The sequence below is a fragment of the Leguminivora glycinivorella genome, chromosome 20, assembly GCF_023078275.1.
Source record: "Leguminivora glycinivorella isolate SPB_JAAS2020 chromosome 20, LegGlyc_1.1, whole genome shotgun sequence".
Classification (NCBI taxonomy): domain Eukaryota; kingdom Metazoa; phylum Arthropoda; class Insecta; order Lepidoptera; family Tortricidae; genus Leguminivora; species Leguminivora glycinivorella.
Window position 1 is genome coordinate 13,514,129 of NC_062990.1, and position 23,755 is coordinate 13,537,883.

The window sequence follows — 23,755 nt, forward strand, 5'->3', positions numbered from 1 at the left end:
TATTATTGTAAAACGTAACACACTAAAAGTAATTCTTTTATCCTATGAAAGTTTAAAAAAAAGGAATAATTTGATTTGCGACTGATTATTATAGTAAAATTTACTTGTTACCTGGTAAAAATGTTGATTTCTAAGCTTTAATTTGTTGGTTTATTAATCGTGAAGCAAACTACTATCACACTTCTCATATTATGCTGAAAACATGCAAAAAAAGGTACGATTTGGGTACTTTTAATCCTCAAGGCCAATCCGGCCGGATCCGGCCGGATCCGCCGGATTGGGGCCTAAATCCGGCCGGATCCGGCCGGATTGGAAATCAGACCGGATTGCAATCCCTAGTACAGACGTTCTGTGAAAAGATTTGCCTTCGTATTGTTACGGAAACGTACGAACGTGTCATGCCATTTCAGTCAGTCTCAGTACAAGACGTATATACTGTCGTCATTGACAGAACTAGCATGATAAATACGAAAGTTTCCGAGAAAATACGAAGGACACTCTTTTCGCACTACATCTGTATACTTGTATAGGTATAGTTTTTATTGATTTTAAAATTTCTTTGACTTCTGTGGGTTAAGAAATCAGCTTGAAGAGTACACTTTCTTCTAAGCAAATCAGGCATCTTTTGCCACCAGGAATATAGAAAGGACGGAATAGAGGGAGTAAAAAAAAACGACATAATATATTTACAATCTAATCAGTTTTAAAATTGAACGCTGGATGTCATCAGTGTCACCAAGAACTGAAAAAAAAAAAAAATTGGTACCAATATGTATATCGATCACGCCAACAAAGTGCAAAAATAAAAAATGGAAAAAATGTTTTATTAGGGTACCCCCCCTACATGTAAAGTGGGGGCTGATATTTTTTTTTCATTCCAACCCCAACGTGTGATATACAGCTACAAGCCGATAATTGGCTGGAAGCTGCGCAGGATCGGGATAAGTGGCGTGCTCTCGTTTTGGAGGCCAAGATTCTCTTTGGATCTCAGAACCCTATAAGTGATATAAGTTAGTTAGTTAGTATTACTTACTCAATTCTCACAGCTCCTTTGTCTGACTAACGCAGTACTCCCGACTGCCAGGTGTGAACATACATAGTGTCTTTTTGGACCCCGTTTCCAATGCCCCCTGCATCGTTTCTTTACCACCAGCGTCGTTTAATGTGGCCTCATAAGATGCCTTCGAAATGTAAAATTGGGTTAAAAAGTAGGAAGAGAAATGTATAAGGTACAACGGGACAAATCCCGACTGGGGGCAAAATAATAATAATAATAGTGTAATAATGGAAAAAATTGATTAGTTACAATTTGAGATTTTCCCCGCTGTACCTTAAAGGTATTGACGAAGATATAATTACTAGATAATAAATAACACAGTCACAGTTTCGTTTTCTTTCAACTCCTTATTTGCCAAGAGTGGCACTGAAGCTTTAGTAGTTTCATGTGTTCTGCCTACCCCTTTATGGGATACAGGCGTGATTGTATGTATGTATGTATGTATAATAAATAATGCCGAAGAAAAAATATGGCTTATCTGGGAAAAACAAAATAAAATATTTTCGTTTGTTGGGGTTAATAGTAATAAACATAAATATATCAGTCAAATAATAGGTCAAAATTGTGTATCGTAATTTGGGGTGAGTAGGGTTCGTTAGAAGACTTTTTATGTAAAAATAAATAAAGTGCCTCATACTCTAAGAACATTATTAACTTATTTTCGTAGAAAATATTTTAATTTGTATTTAGTGTAAAGTGCCTTATATACAAAATCTTTTATCGAAGTTTGAAATTCAGTTTAAGTATACCCAACTCACCCCAAATTCCGGTATACTGAGTGTCTAAAAATGTTGATCCTATGACAATTGGACAGTGTTATGGAATAAGCGATCAAGCGACAGTTAGTTGAAATCGAGAAAAAGAGCTAGAAAGATTTGAAATTTGAATCAGTTGTTGTAAGTTCATTTATAAAGTAAAAAAGTTAATTTTGACATTGAACCTATAAAAGTGTTCATAATTTAAATAGATAAAAAAAATAACACCATACCTATTCAAGTTTCGAAGTTATTAACGTTTTTCCGCTTGATTCTTTATTGAACTAATACTGGGATGAGGTTAATTTATTTCGTCGTAGCGTACTATGAGACATAGAGAGTACTTGATTCTTTAATGCAAATTGTTATAGGTAAAGTGAATACTGGAATAAAATAAAATTCCATATATTTGAGTAAATAGTGCTATTGTAAATAAATCAACAACAATGTTTTCCTCCACAATGATTAGGACTAATCCGTCTAACAATTTAGTTTTGTTCTCCAATCAACTTTTTTTAATAAATGTCAAAAAAATCAGCATATATGGCAAAATTGGCATTGTAACTAATAATAATTCATTAGTACTAGCCAGAATTACACACATAAGATATTATGATATAACAAAACCTCTTGATACTTAGTTCTCATTAAGCGAAATATCCTGCAATTTCAAATATGTAACAACGAATTAAACGACACTATTAGGGCGGTTAAATCGATATTGCGTTTATAAATCATCAAAACTTTAAACCAAAACGAATTAATAACATTTTTATGGCGTTTAACTCGATTTTGCGATTTAGAATATACGCTTATTATAGTTTGTAAAAGTAAATTTGGCGTTCAATTCGTTTTTACGTAACGACTTAGTACACAGGGCCATACAAATTTTAACGTGTCGCTTGATTCTACCCCTTAAAATAAGGCTGTAAGCATGGTTTTTCAACAAATAAATAGTCAATACTATAGATTATCACATTTATATCCGAACTGCATTCATAACTTTTTTTTCGGATTTTGGCGCTTAGTTCGCTATTCCATAACACCGTCCAATTGATTGCAGGAAATGCACTGTGACTATGAATTTTAATTTGACTATAATCATCAATCCATTTTCTTGCTTTATACTTAATTGATACTTTACTTGCTTTATACTGACTTTTATATGTTAATTGAGGGTGAAAGACAATTTTAGATTGCTACTGGAACCAATTATACAGGGTGTCCATAACCAACGTCAAAACGAAAAAGGTTTATAGAAGGATGCGAATTTGACCTTATTAAAAAGGTCATGATTTTCGAGATATTGGCACTTTTTACATTTTAAATTAAACGGCTTATATATCGCAAAAACCTTGACATTTTCATTAAGGACAGATTCGCATAATGTGATAGCTAATGAGATATCCTATCACCACTTTTCGTTTTGGCGTTAGTTTTAGGGACACGGGACACCCGGTATTTTTTTTTATTTGTGTTTTTTAAGTAAACATACCACATTAAAAATATTTTTTTATAATTTTTACCTGATCAACATTTCCTGGCTGTAAATGAAAGTAGTCTGTCAGTTTGTATAGTTATTTTTAAGTATTTTGTTAATAAGTTTCATACTGTTCATATTATATTGTTGTTGAATAAAGTTTAATTAATGTCTGTCAAATACTTATTAGGTATTATGTTAATTTTTGTAGTAAATATGCTACAATGCCTATGGTCGACATGGTCGTATCATCTTTAGACCATTAGCAAGATCAGGGGGGTTACCATGACGTGCTAAAGCCGTTCAGTTTAGGTTGAGAGAGAGGGACGGAGCTATGTAACTGCTATAGCTGTGTCCCTTTCTCTCAACCTAAACAGAACGTCTTTAGTACGTCATGGTAACCCCCCAGTAATAACTCTTCTAACAAACGTATGCCGCAAAGTATGTACGTATGCGCGCCATGTACATACGCAACACATATGTGAGTGGATGAGAAATTCATTCTCGTTCATTCTCATCCGCCTACATGTGATGCGTACGAACACGGCGCGCACACATACCTACATGTCGCGCGGCGTACGTTTGTTAGGGACCGGCCACACTTAAGAGATGCATGTCCTGAGGTGCGGAACGGACGTCCGCGCCACGCCGCCTGAATGTAATTCAAAAAACGTCTCCTCAGTACATTTTGCATAGGAAGGACGTAAGACGCGCCCCAGGTGGCGTGGCGCGCGCCGATACTGCCGGCGTATTATGCTTCCATTTTGATCACTTATCCAGGTGGATAAGACATCTGACACTCTCAGACTAATATACTTGTCAAAGCGTGACGAATAGATACTTTATCCACATCGATAAGTGATAAAATTGGAAGCGTAATACGCCCGCTGGTCTTATTTTTTGCTATTAGATGAACGTTATAGTCGATTTAGCTTACGTTTACACATTTAAGTTAGCAAAAATATCTCAACACGATTCTAATATGAGTTGTTCAAATATTCTTGTACGCTACCCGTACCTAATATCTGCAAATCGTCACTACTTTTAAAAAATCTCGTATCTCACGCCGCTGTTTCTCAAAGTTAAAACGCAGTATATACAATAAGTGAAGAAAAATTAAGGTATTCGTACCTTCAAAAAGTTTTCGTTTGTCTGAAATTTAAAAATAAGTAAACGTCAATTTACCAGCATTTGTATAATTAAAGCAAGAACTATACATATACCGGGACTAACAAAGCCTACAAAAAAGTGTACTCCTGAAATGTGCCTTTTGGGGATAAAAATTGATGGCGCTGTTCCGCATCCTGGAAGCGGGAAAAATCATATTTTCCCTTAATATTTTTGCCTGTTTTTATTTTTTATAGGAACAAAGAACAATATTTATTTATTTTTATATAATGATATCACATCAATACAAATTAAAAAGAAATTTGTTTTCATTAGTGTAGTTATGATAGTATTTTTATAGGTGCCGCTAAAAAATTGAAGTACGATTCTTAGTATAAAGATTTTTCAATCCTATATAAATTATCGTTGAGAGTTTAAAATGATTCACAGTTAGTTTAATAAGACTTATATTGAGTTTCCCGTGATCATGATGCATGCGACTGCGCAGAAATATCGGGACCTCAATAAGGCACTGGTCCCACCGCGAGCTAGTAAGCTATGAGCTATCGGCTATAAAAACAAACAAAAGATAATACACCCGTGTAAATAAAAGAGACACGGCGATGTTTATAGTTACTCGCCCAGCGGTGAGCTATCAATATCGCCGAGTCTCTTTTATTTGCACGGCAGTGCTTATCTTTTGTTCGTTTTTATAGCCGATAGCTGATAGTTTACTAGCTCGCGGTGGGACCAGTGCCTTAAAAGTGAATTATTTGCCATATACAGCACGGTGTCAATAATACTAGTGGCCTAGGATTCTATCTGGTTGACTGTATATACAATATATGTCAGTTTTTGTGGCGGTTTGTCACTTGTAACTTGATATCAAATTTAGGCTTAATAAAGATAGGTAATTAGGTAATTAGAAGAAGCGATGGCTGGACGTCGTGACAGAGGATATAGAAGAGAACAATCTCTCACCTCAGGATGCCGAAGACCGGGAAAAGTGGAGAAGGCTGAGCAGGAAAGCGGACCCTGGCGCTAGGCCGGGAAAACGCTAGGTTGAAGAAGAAGAAAGATAGGTACCTAATTAAAAACTACAAAAAATGAAAAGAAGGGGAATTTTGTTAAAATCCAAACTTACTAAATCTAAACCAGTCTTCTGAGATACTAGTTTTTTGATTTTCTGAAAAGGTGAATATTTTTAATAGAAGCTAGGTTATATTTAGGAGCTCAATGAGGGTGCGGTGTGCTGATGGCGGGAGGACTTACGGAACTGACTTATTCCGTCTATTGTCCTTTGAGTCGTCGGCAACCCGAACCCTCCTTAGAACTTGTACACTCCTTTTACTGTGTTTTTAACACATCAGACATTCCCTATGTACAAGTTTCTAATGGGGTGGCAACGCGCATGTGACTCTTTGAGTTGCAGCGGTTGAGTTGAGTGGAAAGCGGTCACCGTAACCTATGGATACGGTGACCGCTTTCCATCAGGCGGGCCATATGCTTGTTTGCCACCGACGTAGTATAAAAAAAATATTTTCATCACTACTTTTAAAAAAACTTGTATCTTCGTCTGTCAATGAAAAGAAAATTGTAGTAAGTATGTATGGAATGCATATAGACTTACTGCGTTTTAACTTTGAGGAGCAGCGTGAGATACGAGATTTTTTTTAAAGTTGTGACGATTTACAACATTTTGAGACTAACATGTACGTGACAAAATCATTTAAAACAGTTAACAAACCACGACCCTATTCAAGCGTTAAAATGCACCAATAATAAACTCTAAATACGACATGAATGGGATTCCTATGTCAAAATTTCCTCCGTTATCTGTTCCTTAAAATTAGAATTACGAGTACGTGAAAAAGAAATAAACAAGATGTTTTCGTCATAAATCTAAATAAAAAAATTACACATATTGGGAATTGTATGAAACAAAATTAGGATGTAACAAATTATAAACACAGCTACTAAAACTTACATAAAAATTAAAAATAATAAAATGATTATTTTATGTTCATTTAAATAGATTACCTCTTTAGTTACATCATTTAGTTTCTGAAATGTAAATATTTTTCCCTTTATCTTTTACTTTAGAATAAATATTTCAGTAAGAACTAAAAAAGCCTAAAGAAAATTTACAGCACATATTAAATATAATATATATTTAATACGATTTTAAGTATATTATGTTAAAAATACTATTATACCTGTGTCAAAACTTGCGAAACCTATTGAAAAAAAGGTACAAAATTATACCTAATGAATATTATTACAAAAATTACGAAATATATTCCTACTCATATAATAATTATAACTTACATAACTGAATTTACCTCTATAACGTTTGAATATTTATTTAAGTTCGATAAGGTATTTTTTAATGTCAAATAAAATTAAAAAATAAAAAAACAAAAAGCTACAAACCAGCTGCAAATAAATAAATTTGTGAGTAAATTGTTTTTATTTATAAGTAATAATACTTCGGGAGCTAAAGAGCATATGATCTCAAGTGATAGTAAGAAGTCTCCGTAGTGTATGTATGCAATCAGAGGTATTACATACATCTACTGTCGTTAAAAGTGAAAATATTGACTTTAACTCATAGCGCTTTTAGATATATTTACTTTTATGTTTACCAAAATTTAAAAAAACTTGCATATTCTTTTCAGTTTTTACATTTTTTACCTACAGGATTTGGAGAATGTATGGTAGATAAGAGCACCGTAGGCTCATAAACAAGATGTCGGTCGTTCATGCCCGTCCCGTAGTTAATAGCTTCCTACCGTAGTAATCGTTATGAGGTGCAATAAAGAAAAACTATTCAAACAAAATATACAAGACGCTACGGTGGCCACTGTGTCTACGCAGCTAAGCACCCAGTTTTTTTTACTGTTTGTATTTGAAGAAAAAAATTTTTTTTTCAATATGAATACAAGCGTACCACTTTTGCAGCCATTGGTGCATTTTCTTTGTCCTGGAAAATAAAGCAATATATTATAAAAAATTAAGCCTGATAATTTATGCTGTTAGAAGTTGTGCAAATAATTTAAAAATCATTTGTAAGAATCAGAAATTTAGAAACTATGAAAATGAAAATAAGAAAAAACTAAAATTTTGAAACTATGAAAATGAAAAACATTAAACTCTACAATTTCAATATTTTTTTAGCTTTCTTTATTCGTGTTATAATAATACAAAACGTACCAATGTTCTCATCAACTTCTCTTGCGTATCTCCTGTTAATTTTATTGCCTCATTTGAAATTCCCTGAAAAGTTAGATTTTTTTCGTAAATCTGTTTTTGTCAACAAAAAACTTCTAACAAGGACGATTATAAAGGACCAGCAGAGTCCATACTAAATACCGTACCCCGTTGGCAGCCGTAAATCTATGTCGCTAGATGTCACTAAGAGTGTCATTTGAATAAAAATGTTGTTTTTTTTTTTTAAATACGCAAGCAAGTGATACAGTGAAAAGGATATAGATGACGCTAGGGGCCCGTGTCATGTTTCAGTCCCTGTTTACAACGCAAGCCATCGTTCTTATTTTGAATTATGACAATCATGCAAAAGAGTACCATACTGTCAAATTTTCTATCTCTTTCATTTTGAGCGTGACGTCAATGATTAGTAATATTACTTTCAATATATTTAAAATTTAGATTTTAATGAGGCCATTTCAAACGGTGTTTATGATAGATATCATGTTGAGAATCAGTCTCCTGACCGTCTCGCTCACACCAATATATTCCCCTATATTTGAACGAGTGCGACCGAAACAGTTGAGTATTATTGAAGATTTTTGAATGTCTAAAATCTTATTGGTAGTTGTCGAAAACCCGCTTTTTCCATAAAGTGTTGGCGCGACGTCAAGTGGGTGATAGGCGTACGAGCAAGTACGCGTCGGATGGTCGACTACTAACTATGCGCGGCGGTTTTTACGCGTACTTACGGTGACACACAATCGAAAAAGGTCGTCGAGCCATAAGTACGCATACTTGCTCGTATCGTACGTCTATCACCCACTTCAGACTGCGTTTCGATCGGCGTTTAGCGTCAATAATTATCAGCTTGGCTTCATGGCTTTACGAACCTTAGCTCGGACCATCGAATATGAAACTTATAAACTTGTTTATACACAAGGGTATTAAGAAGTTTATAACCAGGTGCTCCATGACACCATTGCACCAATCTGTCGCCAGCACCACTACACTTCAACGGCCAAGTCACACAACATCCATACTAATATTATAAATGGCAAAGTGTGTGTGTCTGTTTGTTTGTCCATCTTTCACGGCAAAACGGAGCGACGTATTGACGTGATTTTTTGAGTGGAGATAGTTGAAGGGATGGAAAGTGACATAGGCTACTTTTTGTCTCTTTTTATATCCCCCCACTTCCTTAGAATGGAGGATGGAAGTTTGTGGAGAGATTTTCGAATTTAACGCGAGCGAAGCCGCAGCAAAGGCTAGTTAACTATAATAATAAAGAAATCGCAGTAAGGAACTTTATGTAGATTTCATTACTTTTTAGAGATAAACAAGCAGTTCCATCGAGACGGCTATTTTTTACAGAATGTTTTTGGTGGGATATACATAGGCATATATAACACTAACCAAGTATCTATTGTCTTAGTCCGTTTTCACATTATCCGATCCGATATCGGATGTCGGAAGGATTTAAATGGAAAAAATCCAAGATAGCGCCTGTAATGTATGGGGTATCAGTCCTACATCCGATATCGGATCGGATAATGTGAAAACGCATAGTCTCATTGATTATTACTTATGTCAGAGTTTCACTAATTATTTCTTTTTATTCATTTATTATCTCAGTTTAGGTTTATACGAGTACCAAACGAGTAGTATAAGAGTAGAAAATATATTACCAAAACAATACAATCTATCATTAATTTATTATAAAAACGTAATCCAAAGTGCCACACCTAGTCGGCCAGTGCATGGTCTACGCTGCCAGCGCCGGCCCGTGCACTCGATCAGGGTAGAGCGAGTTTGAGTTTCGGCGCCCTTGGGACGAAGTTTCACTACGCAGGAAAATAAATCGCGAGCGTAACGAGCGCGAAATTTTTTTCACAGTAATGCCGTAATTTGAAGATTAACGCAATACAGAACTTATGGATTTCATCATACAGAGTGCGAAAGGGACAAATGGTTGAACTACCCTAAGTATAGTTACATGTGGCTGAACGTGTATATCATGTACATAAAATACCAAACAAAACAGCGGGTCTATATTAATTCGCATAACTGAATACTCCTAATATGAATTGGCATACCGTTTATTACGCATAACGTTTAATACGCATATCATTATTTCGCATAACAGATTTCGTATAATGCTAATGCGCATAATGTAAATTGTTATAACGATGAATTGGTATAAGTATAATAAGCATAACTTTGTTTCGTAGAATGTTTAAATGGCATACAAGAAAATTATATTTTCACCACACTAACGGGTAACGGCTTACTTTTCTGTTCGAAAACAGATAGCAAAATTGCATTTTATCCACAAGAGTGCAAAGTAATTTCATACAAATTTTAACTTGATGTCTTAAGCTATTTAAGAGTTAGAAGAGAGTTAAGAATTCAAAGAATTTTACCTATAAATGATGATTTTGAATCATAAATATTGAAGAAATCGATGGATTTAATTTAGTTTGATGTTTTATAGTCAGTATTTTGTTCGTGTTGGGGTGGTGAAAAATTTTGTGTTTCAAACTCGGTGGCAATGTTTAACGTGCCGTACGAAGGTTAATGTGCCTTGAAACCCTCGCAACGCTCAAGATTCCACTTTTTGAACCACTCGCTACGGGGTGTGTAATGTTTGGTATAACTTTTTTTGGTATAGTAACATTTGATATAATAACATTTGGTATATATTTAAAGGATATAATCACTCATATGACATAATTAACATTTGGTATAACTACAAAATATCTACTTTTATTTTGTATAACCATTATTTCGTATAACACTTATTTATAATAACCGTTATATGGTATAACTATCTATTGATATACGATTAGTATGATATAACAAGCAAACAGTATAAAACATTTCATGAATTAATTTTATCCTTTTTTTGAAGGGATCACAGTTCTAACCTAATCTACTTTTCTGGTAAATGATAGATTTTCAATTTCTTTAGTAAGGTACAGCGGGGCAAATCTAGACTAAAAGGCAATTGTAACTAATCCTTTTTTTCTATTATTACACTATTTCCAATTTTCCATTATTCCATTATTACATGTATCCACTGAACACGCCTACTGATAACTGGTAGACACTCTATTTTCTGAAAAACACTTATGAAAAACGAAAAAACTTAATAAGTAATGTATAAATAAAATAAAGACTCCTTAACTCAAATAATCTTTTTAATTTAAGATTAGCAGTTGAGTTCATAAATGCATGTAGGTATGTTTCTTAAAAATAAACAGTTTTTTTTTTAATAATGCAAACATTGTAAAACATGGCAGAAATTGACCAGTTACATTTGCCCCCCACTCGAGATTTGCCCCGATGTACCTTACTTACCCCTATTATTTCATGCTTAATAAGTGAGACAGTATAAAATTAAACACTCAAAATCGAGCGCTCGAAATTGGAAAATCAGCCCCTGATTGATCCAATCGCTTGCTCCATACAGTTAGTAAGTATGGCAATTAATTTTAGGATAATTAAAGTTATACGAAATAATAGTATGCAAATTTCAATTATGCAGATTCATTGTTATGCGAAATAAGAATTATGCATTTTTAATATTATGCTTATTCAATGTTATGAACAATAATGTTATGCCAAATCTGTTATGCGAATAACACTAAGAGTTAATTTAGAGATTAACTGCGGACTCGATCGTCACCGTCGGGATGCCCATTTCGGTATTTTGCCACTAAGTGATCTGAGTGCTTTGAAATTCGCTCACCATCTGCTGTGACTCACAAAATTGCGCCTCTCTGAGACGTTTTGCGCCTTTGGCTTTATGAGAAACTCCGCTATGGACTATCGGGTAGACTCAATTTTTTGCATTTGGATAGCGACGTAACTTTGCCGTTCGCCGCACAACAACGTGGTTCGTCAAGGGCTAGAATCCTCTTTTTACGGCGCCCTAATAGCAACAGCGCCCTTATGAAGGGCAATGTGGTGTAACTTTCCACTTAATCTGAATTACAAATCTAGATTTTCAATAGGTGGATTCATTTCCGACTCCTCTCGCCATTTTGTGATATGTGCGCGCCCACGCAACGTATAATTTTTTGTATGCATTTTTCCACATTCTCGATTTTGGCGCCCCCTTACCATGTGGCGCCTAGAGCGGCCGCTCCACTCGCTCTACCCTTAATCCGGCCCTGCTCAGATTATTATAAGCAAAATGATCTTCGAATGAACTTTCTGGACAATTGAGATGCATGGGCTCAGTCGAAACCAGCTCGCCCCTTCAGCCGTGTCCCGTTGAAAATCGGAAAGATTCTTTTCCTTAGCACATTTAATGTTTACAAATTGGATTCGCCTTTTGTCACCTAAACTGGTAAATTTATGTATGAGGTCATTGGTCATACAATTATTAATTTATACAGTTGTTAATTCTGTATCTCTACTCGCATTGCTGCTGCGATTCTAAAATATTTAATATCCATATTATGAATATTCAATAAATCATACAATGACATTTGTGATGTGACATGGATGTCACATCTGTTGGCACAATGATTGCGTTTTGTTGAACGTATTTTAGCTCAACATATAGGTTTATTATCGCTAAGTATATTATATTAATGAACAACGAAACGGATGTGACATTTTCCTAGTCCACCAACGTCATCTAGTCATTTTATTTGGCAATAATTAGACAACATGCGAACAAATTTAGCCAGCGAAGCGATCACAACTACGTCGAGGCCGACCAAAAAATATAATTTGTAAAAATTGTGTTTTGAGCCAATATTTTGATATAAAAATAAAGTTTATTGATAGTTATTCATAGTATAATATAAAAACAAGTAAAAATATGGGTGAAAATATGTTTTTTTCCACTCCCGGGTTACGAAACAACGCCATCTAGTTTTAAAGCAAAAACTAAGCTTTTTTCAGGGGTACGCTTTTTTGTATGGGCTATATCAGTCTAGTATTAAATGGTCCTTGCTTCTAATATATATTTTTATATTTTCATACAAATTTATGTATAGGAATAAAGTGATATAAGTATACAAAGAAAGTTATCATAGCTTAAATAATAGTATCGTAACATTTCCTCGCTATTTTGCACGCGATTAATTATCTAAATATATAAAAGACGAAACTGACTGACTGACATTTGATATTATGTCGCACAGCCGAAACAACTGATTCTAGAAATTTCGAATTTGGCACGTAGGCTTCTCATAAAGACGTGTAAAGGTGCACTAAGACAGGATATTTCAAAATTCACCTCCTAAGGGGGTGAAATGTGGGTCAAAAGTTTAAACAAAACTAGTTATTTATACATACCTCAAGGAGCACATGATTTAACTATAATAAATAATAACGTTTTATTACAAAAATGTGGAAAGTACAAGACAAACATTATATTAATGTTACTTATCGTTATATTATTTAATTTAGTTAATCTAATACACATAAAACTACACTATAAAATAATAAATTTAACTATTACTAAACTAAATCTACCTATACTGTATAATAAAACCCTATAAATAAAAAGTCGAACCTAAGTAGAACCTAAGTGTTACTTATTATATTTGGAAAAAAATAGAACAATAAAATTATCAAAAAAATGCTACTCTAAAAACAATAGGGAATAGCATATACAGATAATTTTTAATTTTTACCTATTTCAAAATAGTAATTTTGAACTCTGAGTTTGTGCACCTTTTTAGTATATAATTATGTTCTACCATGGTTTAGGTTATTACACTTATGTAGGTAGTGAGATAAATGTATATTTTTAGAAGCTTTTTTCTCTATTTTTTTAAAGTTATAATGTTTTTGCGCTGATTTTAATAATTTTCTGTTGATTCTGACAAAGGCATCTTTAAAAATAAATAAAAAATGCAAATATGTACCAGCTGAAACAAAATAAGTCAAATTATTTTAAAATATTATTAAGCAAAATTTAGCATCGTTAGGTAAATGGAAGGCAATTGGGTATGTTAATATTTTGGTTCAAATTATCTTCGTTTCACTTATAGTAACTTTATTAAAAAAAAATGTTTAGAAATCTGAAAGTCTGGGAAAGTGAGTAATCAGAATACCCATATAGGGTAGTATCGAAAACCATGGAAAACTAAAATCGATAAATTGACTTCCAATCGCTCTTTTAAGGAGTTCATTTCATTTTGTACTATTTTGTAATATAAGAGGTAAATGAGTAGTAAACGGCACTGCGCGTTGCCGGCATTTAAGATAACTACTAAATTAATAAAATAAATACCTTTTGTTCCCCACTGTCTAATTCATCAAGCTGTAAATTATCAATCAAAAATAATTATTATAATGTTTTTTATTTATTTCACAGTAGGTTTAGGTTTCTTTATTTCATGATTCAAATTACAGTTACTTTGAAACATATCAAAATTATGATTATCTTCTTATCATAATCGTCAAAAACCAATTTAAATAAAAAAATGAGATCTATCTCCCAATTTTTTAATTTAATTTTAATGTAATTTTGACGATTCGAAAGAGGTTGTGAAATCCTACTTGAATAAACGATATCTTATCTTATTTTATCTTATCTTAAGGAATCGTTGAAAAAAAAATGAAGTAAAGTAAAATGAAGAATAAATTATTCATAATTTCAATATAAGTATTTTGACAATTTAAACGCAAGATCCCGACGTCGTGTCGTGGCGTGTGGTGACGGGTTAAAAATTTCACGACATCCTTTCCTCCCATAGGTTTCGTAAAAGTCGATTGAGATATAATATATGGTATGTTTTCATTCCACCCTAAAATAAAAATAAATAACATAATAACTATTATATACTCACATTAAGTTTTTTCCGCATCGCACTTAATTTTGTAACGATTATTTCCACTTTGCCACCCTAAAAAAATAGAAAGGATATGGTTTGATTTTCATTAAAAAGGAGGGATATTTCTATTTCAATATATAAATAAAAAATAATAAGTAATAAATATGCGAGGGTGCGGTGTGCTGATGACGGGAGGACTTACGGAACTAACTTGTTCCGTCTATTGTCCTTTGAGTCGTCGGCAACCCGAACCCTCCTTAGAACTTGTACACTCCTTTTTGCTGTGTACTTAACACAGCAAAAGGGAATGTACAAGTTTCTAATGGGGTGGCAACGCGCATGTGACACTGTTTGAGTTGCAGGCGTCCATAGGTTACGGTGACCGCTTTACATCAGGCGGGCCGTATGCTTGTTTGCCACCGACGTAGTATAAAAAAAAAAATATATTATACGACATTCTTACACAGGTTGACTGAGCCCCACAGTAAGCTCAAGAAGGCTTGTATTGTAGGTACTCAGACAACGATATACATAATATACAAATACTTATATACATAGAAAACGTCCATCTGTGCTCATCACACAAATAAATGCCCTTACCGGGATTCGAACCCAAGACAGCGGCTCAACAGACAGGGTCACTACCGATTGAGCCAAACCGGTCGTCAGAGTATTTATAGACGAGTATATTATACAATTTTTAAAAGTCGATACACACAATTGATATCGTCAATTAGTATCGTTGACATAATTGATATCGTTTGTGGAGTATAGTCTCGTGTTATAGGCCACACGTGTTGTTACAGTCACTGGCATAAGCATAAGTGATGATTTCTGTACCTTGTCACATTAACGTGGTGTTTGAAATATCATACGAAATTGTCAAACGATTAAATGCGACAAGGTACAGAAATTATCACTCATTAATGCCGGTGACTGTACGTGATCACAAGGCTATATTCAAGAAAGATATATACCGGGACTCACAAAGTCCATACAAAAAATTGTACCCTTGAAATCCAGGCTACAAAACACCGCCATCTAGGGCCTATATCCCTAGATGGCGGTGTTTTGTAGCCTGGAAGTGACAAAAATAATATTTTCCCCAAATATTTTAGCGAGTTTTAATTTTTTTAATTTAATATCATGTCAATACACGTATTGAAAAAAAGAAATGTATAGGCATCATCAACGTAGTTATGATAGGTTGCGCTAAAAAACGGAGGTACGACTCATAGTATGAAGATTTTCAATCCTATATAAATCATCCTTGATATTATAATTCAATCAATCAACACGCATTAATGTCGCAAATAGCAACGCACACTTACATGATATGTCGTTATGGAGTCGAAGTCCTGAAATTATTTTTGATTTACATAATTTTTTTCAATGTGAAAATAAAATGTATTATGACAATATATTATTCATAGTATTGATAATGATGGTACACTAAACATAATAAATATTAAACTAAAACTAATTTAAATTAAACATTTTTATATTGTTTTGATTTTGCAAAACATTTTTAGTTTTGTTGAGTTATTTTTTTTATGAATCCTTGTTTTCCATAATCGTCTAAAAATTTTTTCTAATAATTTTAAGTATATTATGTCTTCTAAGAATATAAGTTAAACGCGAAAAATAAAGAAAAACTTACCACCTAAAAAAATAAAAGAAAAAACATAAAGGTTGACCGAAGAAAAATATGTTTCTGAAAATCGGAAAATCCACGCATTTATAAAACGTTTGTTATTTAGAGTACTTAATAAATACTAATATTAAACTTTAATTACTATTTATATTAATATAGCTGTTTTTTTTTTCAACTATTAGGATTATATAGCTGTTCAATTTTATTAGTTTTTTCTATAAGTATAAGGTGATGTTCTTTTATTCGGTGCAGATTATTTAACCAATTATACTTTACTTAAAGAAAAAAATACTTACTTTAAACGGAGATGAACATGCTCGTTTTTTTGTTTCATTTACAGATCATTATTTTTTTCTGTTTTTTTTCCTAAAAAATAGTGCGCATGTGTGTGCACATTGTTTTTTTTATGCTGAGAGACATGATTTGAAATAAACTTGAAGATAAATTTTATACAGTCTATTCTTTATCATAATACTTACACGCAACTGCAAGAAATAAAATTATTAAATATTAAATATTTATTTTGTCCGCTTTACTTTAAATATTTTTTTAAAAATAATATTCAAAGTGCATTCTTTCTGTACTTTAGTACAAATTTGTCATTATCATTAAAAAAATATGTATATCGTGATGTCATTTTCTTTTCAAAATTAGGATATAATTATACATATTAGTAACTTATTACCTTGTCTTTAGTCTTGGCAAAGAGTTTTTTGGCTGTCTGAAAAACAAGAATATTATTTCAATGTTATGTAAGAAAATTAATGGAAAGAGGCTCAGGATCAGGACAGGTGGTGACTGGCGATCTCTCGTTTCGGAGGCCAAGATTCACTTTGGATCACTGAGCCAAAATAGTTAGTTATAAGTTAATTAATAATAAAATTCATTTTACTATCGTTCTGTTATTTTAACTTTCACGATTCTGACACATATTTAAAATTACTAACGGTACTTAACAGTAATACACGATTAAGTCCCGTTTGAAATATTAAATATTTATGTTGTGTTTTTTTTTTACTTTAAACCGCGTTTTCACCTATAGTTCTGGTTTGAGGAACCAAAATTCTTTTATTCAGTCTTTTTTTTTTACGTCACTGAAAAAATAATATACTTACAACTGCAGTATTTTTTGCTTCACGCATAGTCTGAAAACAGACGTGCAAAAAGGCGTAATAGTGGCAAAATCGCATTGTCGTTCTATTTTCTTACTTAACTACATATGTTGATTCAACGACACATATACTTTGTCATTTTTTTATTTCTACTTTTAATGTATAATTACTACGTTAGTGATTCATGTAACGCTAAACAAGTAATATTGCTTTAATAGTTAATGCTGAGTTGCCACAGCGCGCTGCGCTACCGATACCGTTGCGTAAAATTCATGATAATATTTTTCCCCTCACTAGCTCGGAAACACGTGTTTTGTCCTTTAATGCGGGTAAAAACGCATTTATCCACTAGTGGGTTTGTGTGGGTTTGATTAAAGTGGGTGAATCTAGTGATGAAGATGATTTACCACCTGTGGAACTAAGTTTTGTGTTACACACATGTGCAAATTTATTTTACTTCTCGTGTGTTGGAAAACGCTCGCTTCGCTCGTGGTTCTATTCTCACTATAGAATCCTTTCACTTGCTCGTTTTTCAATTCCACACTCTGTGTTAAAATAAAATACAACTTTGGACCCTTGTATAACAAATAACTATTGCACTTTCGTATCTACTTAATAAAACTGTTTATATTACCTTTGCATTTTTTGTTCCTGTCAAAAGATGTGGTTTGCGCTGTAAAAAAAACAAGCAAACTACATTTTTTTTTATTACAAATGGGCTTACTCATTACCTAATAGACAAGGACTTTTATTGTTGATCCACTTCTAGCTCATTTTATACTGGAACGTCATAGCTAAATAACTATGCTTAACTATGATATATCCAGTATAAAATGAGTTAGAAGTGGATCAACAATAGGCTACTTGACCCTTTTTAGGGTTCCGTAGTCAACTAGGAACCCTTATAGTTTCGCCATGTCTGTCTGTCCGTCCGTCCGTCCGTCCGTCCGTCCGTCCGTCCGTCCGTCCGTCCGTCCGTCCGTCCGTCCGTCCGTCCGTCCGCGGATAATCTCAGTAACCGTTAGCACTAGAAAGCTGAAATTTGGTACCAATATGTATATCAATCACGCCAACAAAGTGCAAAAATAAAAAATGGAAAAAAATGTTTTATTAGGGTACCCCCCCTACATGTAAAGTGGGGGCTGATATTTTTTTTCATTCTAACCCCAACATGTGATATATTGTTGGATAGGTATTTAAAAATGAATAAGGGTTTACTAAGATCGTTTTTTTATAATATTAATATTTTCGGAAATAATCGCTCCTAAAGAAAAAAAAAAGTGCGTCCCCCCCCACTAACTTTTGAACCATATGTTTAAAAAATATGAAAAAAATCACAAAAGTAGAACTTTATAAAGACTTTCTAGGAAAATTGTTTTGAACTTGATAGGTTCAGTAGTTTTTGAGAAAAATACTGAAAACTACGGAACCCTACACTGAGCGTGGCCCGACACGCTCTTGGCCGGTTTTTTTAAAGTCTGTCTTATATGATTAAGTACTGTTCAAATAACGGAAATAAAATATTACCATATTTTATTATGACAAAAACAGCAGAAAATATTTTTAAGTATACTTTTACGTAATCAGGCGCAGTCATGTATAGATTATCTGTGCGTCAGGTCATTTTATTCGAAAACAACATTTTGTAACTTTTTAAGTATGAAGGCATAAACTTCAATATGTCAGTGATTGTTTTGACATGCAGTAAGGTTCGAATTCAATGACGTCACTTCAACGCTGACAACGTTTTCGGTGGCTAAAATAAATAAAAAAATACGCATATTTTTAATCGAAAATACATAGTCAAAATACACTTTTTATACCCAAAATCTATAAAGATGTTTTTTTTTATGTCAAATATTACAAAATACAATAATTTACTGTGCTAAATTCGATATGAGTCTAGTAGCCTGTTTAGAGGAGCTTAGTTTATATTTTTTTTAACTAATAGCAAATTATTTACCTCCAACTGTAAAATAAAATAGATAAATGTAATAAAATGTTGCTTTAAGTATTACATGTGTATGTAAAACACGTATTCCTTGATTTCCACATCAAAAGGAGAGAACCTTTTGATGTTTCTATCATGCTTATCCAATGTTAGGTTTAAATACCTATTAAGAGGCCTAACGCCTTGGAAAGATACTTCAAGGGTCAATCGCAGAAAATTTGTACCTTTTGGATTTCGTAACGAAACTGATGAATTTTGTAACGAAACTGATAAAATAAAAGCATCTATCAGTATGGAAAAAAATTGAGTTGAAACTCAAATTATGAAGAAAGTATAATTATAGAATTATTTAGAATAGCTAATTTCAACTAACTTTTGGTTAAGTATATATTATATAACACGTTGATCTTAATTTGAGCAAGTAAAAGGGCCAAAACTTGAATTTATTGCGTGTAGTAATATTAACGAGGGAAAAACCGTTTTTTTTTTTTAAAATTTGGTCCATTTCGGGTGAATTTTGAGTTGAGATTTATCCATAAAAAGTCACTAAGGTACTATCACCTGCAAAAGCGCATGGCGAATTTATCAATGAATTCATTCATAATTTCTCCATGCACTTTTGCTGCAGATAGTACATCTAAGCGTTGCCAACCTATAAGAAACTTGATCACTCCTTTTTGCTGTGTTAGGTATACAGCAAAAACGAGTGTACAAGTTCTAAGGAGGTTTTGGGTTGCCGACGACTCAAAAGACAAAAGACCGAATAAATAAGTTCCGTAGGTGCTTCCGTCACCAGCACACCGCACCCTTACTCACCGGCAGGAACACAACACTATGATTAGGGTCTAGTGCTATTTGGCTGTGGTCTTCTGTAAGGTCTTTTATGTTATTAGATCGCAATAGACCTGTCTTACTTGTCTTAGCAAGTTACAAGGAGAGAAAATATTATGATTTACGTTACATCACACTGAAGAAGTACTAAACTTACGAGCGTTATTTAGGGAATAAAGCCTCTTAATTCGCTTTAGATAAGTAGGTAACTTACATCATCGAGTTGTTGTTCAACATCCTCCAGGGTATTTATTTCATGTGAACTTCCTTCGCCTTCGCCCTGAACAGAAAAAAATAAACCTGTAATGTATTACGATACACGTGCAGAAAGGAGGAAGTTTGAAAAGAATAGCAATAAATTAAAACACGACCGAAGAGTGTTTTAATTCGACACGAGTTTCGAATTTCCTCTTCGTACGTGTATCTTACGACGTTTTTCAGTTCATTGGACCTTTGACAACTAGCGCTTACGCGTTAGAAAGAGATAAAAAGTAGCCTATGTCACTCTTCATCCCTTCAACTATCTCCATTCAAAAAATCACGTCAATTCGTCGCCCATTTTTGCCGTGAAAGACGGACAAACAAACAGACGATGTTAGTATGGATGTATATATTTTTAAACTTCAAAAAATTCTGCCGATGATAATAAGTTTAGAATTTATATTAAACATTAGAAAAAAATAGGTACAGCCTTGATTAAGAATTGAAGTTCCATTCTCAGTAACACTTTTTAAATAGTTTTCTAAGTCATATTGGTTTGTAGATGTCGCTAGGAGCATGTAGCTATTTTTGAAAATTATTACGATTGCATTCAGTATAACTTACCATTTCATCCCCAAGTTTTTTTTTATTCTACACGAACAAAAATTATGATCAAATACATATACACTCCGAGTAGGATAAATAAATATAAGTTAAAAAAACGTAGCTCTGAAACTTCCATAAATTTTAACAGACAGCAGCCTTTATGCTCAATTCTCTTTGAAAATGACGTAGTAGATAAATTGACATAGATATCATAAACGAATCGGCGGGCGAAGACCTGGGTTCGATTCCCAGCTCGGCCACCAGTGGGCCTTGTCGTTTTTTCTTTGGTGTATACGATCTAACTGATGGGGTTCACTATTGTGTTGCAGAAACTTTTTTCGCATATATTTGATTTGGCAGAAGTCACGTTTGGCAGAAACACCTTACGCAGAATATGCTTTGGCATAAATAATTTCGCAGATTTTTATAATACCGATTCGTACGTTGGCATAATTTTGATGAGCATAATAGTCTTCTAGTCAAATAGCACTTTCAATATTTGTGCATAATATTTAGGCGGCATAAAGTTGAAATTTGCTTCTTGATAGCGAGTCAGATATTTTGGGGATGCAAGATACTTAACACTACTCCTCGCTTCGCTCGTCGTCGTACCTAACGGGGCCTCTGGGGCTGTGTTTCATTTTCGATAGAGTGTCATAATTCTGCTGTAGTAATAGTATGCTATACAATTATTATGGTACATACAATTATGCTAAATCAAAGTCGACTAAAGTAATATTCTGGAAAACAGTATTATGCCAAATGTATTGTATGCCTGGTAGTAATAATGTCAACTAAGTTTTCTACAAAATTACCATTCGACCGAAAGTGTTTCTGCGAAACATGTTATGCGAAGTGTGTTTCTGACCAAAATTATTCTGCCAGATGAAGGTGGACTAAACAGAAGTCCATTTTTTTTAATGTAGTCGTCATCCCTATTAGATTTGTTCCATAATTCCATTCATGTTTTAAAATGTTACTTACATGATTGAGTTTCTGATACTCGAACATTGGATGTCGATAACGATCAGGAAACAATGGATAGAAGGCAGCCATCTATTAAAAAAAAAAAACAAAGTGAGTGGATGTTTGGACTTGAAAGTTTTTACATTATCTATACGTCTGACTGACTGACTGATTCCTCAACGCAGAGCCGAAAATACAATTAATTTATTAATTACATACTAGAAATATTATATTTAGATAATCTCGGTCGACAATCAAAAAAAGTCTTATTAATTGAGAGTAATTATTTTTTGAAATCTGGCCAAGCAACAATGTACACCACACTATCCAATTAATTTGACATGACATAAACGTTATTTCGAATGACGTAATTAGGTAGGTACGCTAATTGATGCGGAAATAATATTTACATACAAAAAATCTCATTTATAAAAAAACATGTAGTTAGGCTCCTTAGGTCCGATACTAATCGTCATTAAGATATTCCCCGCATGTAATGCACAATTGCACACGCTGTATAAAAAAAATCCCGGGTGAATAGGTACCAAAGCGAATGTGAAGTTTTTTCGTCAATGGTAGTTTCGCTTTTCTTACATCCCTTTTATATAACCCTTTTGTCCTTTTAGCCCCTTTAGCCCTTTTAGACCTTTAACTTTAGCCCTTTAAGGCCCTTTTATTTGTTAAAATAGCTCACTTCATCACTATCATCAGGAAAATTAAATGGTCGTTGCCATCGGGCCAGTGCAAACGCCACAAGACATAGGAACAAAAACACACGCATGTCGACAGACAAAAAACTTTGCAACTTAGACATTTCCGTTTATATATCCGTGAAACTATTGAATAATACATTCATTTGTAAGGACGTGGCGGGCACCAATAAGTGTACTTGAGTGTATAGCTGGGCATTAACTCGTTAATCCGTCAATTATTAACTATCGTAGTTAACATTTCGATTAACGGATTAACTTTTAAGTTAACTTTAAAAATGTTAACGGATTCGTTAACTTCAATGAAATTTCTTCGAAACCGTTAAGCGTTAATCCAGCAGAAGAAACACGATACAACAGTTCAATAGGCTTGCTGTACTTCGGTCTTTTATAGTAATATATTACATTATAGTGCATTATTGATTCAACTAAATACCTATACTAAATTTTACTTGTTAACGGATTATAGATTAACTTTAACTTTCGTTGAATTTGCCGAAATGTATCGCTTTAACGATTAACGAAGTTAACTTTTTTATTAACGGATTAGCGATTATCGAAGTAACGAAACTATTTGTAAATATTTGTTATTTTTTTCTTAAATAAGTGAATTATTGTTATTCTTTTGAGAAATAAAGATCTTTAAACCGAACTATTTGATTAACGGTGCCCAGCTATGCTTTAGTGCATGCTCATATTGGACGCGCAATCAAATATTTCTAACCTATGTAGTACTACTTTTATTTTTTCTGTGTTATCATTCCACCAAGGCGCGACAAACAAGAATGTACAACAGCCTACATTATATGAATTAATTTAATTTATCTATCATTCAAGGCAACAAATGACCCACAATGGTTAACACTTACGCAGTATTGAAAATTTAAAAGCTAATTGTTGGTATAACATAAAAACAGAAGGTAGACAACACAAGATTGCCTTGTTCTTACTTTTTAAATCATTGTTTATAACAAAGTTAAATATGTCAAATTTAACAGAAAATAATCAATTCTTTATGAAATTCTTAAGTTAATGAGCAATTACTAAATTAATTAACTAATTAATACGCAGTGGTTGATTAAGGTGAGGTTAATCATGAAAAAATTATACTGTTACCTTCTTTGTCTCTAGTGACTTTGAGAATATTAACTGTTGTATAAAAAGCTCTATATTTACATGAACATATTCTTATATATTTACCACCCGTTCATAATTTTATTTATTTGCGCGAAATTTCTTTTCGTGCAAATTTTATTTCTGGGGATCGATTTTTGAATTTTGAACGTAGGAATTCGCCGTTCGAAAGTCTGTGAAAAAC

At 33.2% G+C, this 23,755-nt stretch overlaps 1 protein-coding gene across 1 annotated transcript; it reads right to left on the reverse strand.

Moving 5' to 3' along the window:
* Window positions 1-680: 680 nt before the first annotated feature.
* On the reverse strand, window positions 681-22,518 carry LOC125237170. Its single transcript, XM_048144155.1, has 24 exons — window positions 22,422-22,518; window positions 21,746-21,817; window positions 20,780-20,806; window positions 20,169-20,234; window positions 19,136-19,141; window positions 17,807-17,845; window positions 17,176-17,205; window positions 16,746-16,781; window positions 16,538-16,545; window positions 15,738-15,765; window positions 14,422-14,478; window positions 13,863-13,892; window positions 13,495-13,497; window positions 12,920-12,940; window positions 7,613-7,675; window positions 7,350-7,382; window positions 6,833-6,835; window positions 6,616-6,636; window positions 6,440-6,463; window positions 5,544-5,585; window positions 4,424-4,444; window positions 3,339-3,356; window positions 1,034-1,181; window positions 681-742 (listed from the first exon to the last, which is right to left on the reverse strand). The coding sequence occupies exons 1-23, from the start codon at window positions 22,506-22,508 to the stop codon at window positions 1,041-1,043; spliced, it is 876 nt and encodes a 291-aa protein (XP_048000112.1). The 5' UTR covers window positions 22,509-22,518; the 3' UTR covers window positions 681-742; window positions 1,034-1,040.
* Window positions 22,519-23,755: the final 1,237 nt, after the last annotated feature.

Excerpts from the sequence above, each read along its gene's own strand:
- LOC125237170 (XM_048144155.1), bottom strand. The coding sequence starts at position 22,508 with ATGCGTGTGTTTTTGTTCCTATGTCTTGTGGCGTTTGCACTGGCCCGA. Across the intron at positions 14,479-15,737 it reads ACTCCATAACGACATATCAT|GGTGGCAAAGTGGAAATAAT; the intron begins GTAAGTGTGCGT and ends CTATTTTTTTAG. Across the intron at positions 7,383-7,612 it reads AGAAGTTGATGAGAACATTG|GACAAAGAAAATGCACCAAT; the intron begins GTACGTTTTGTA and ends TTTATTTTCCAG.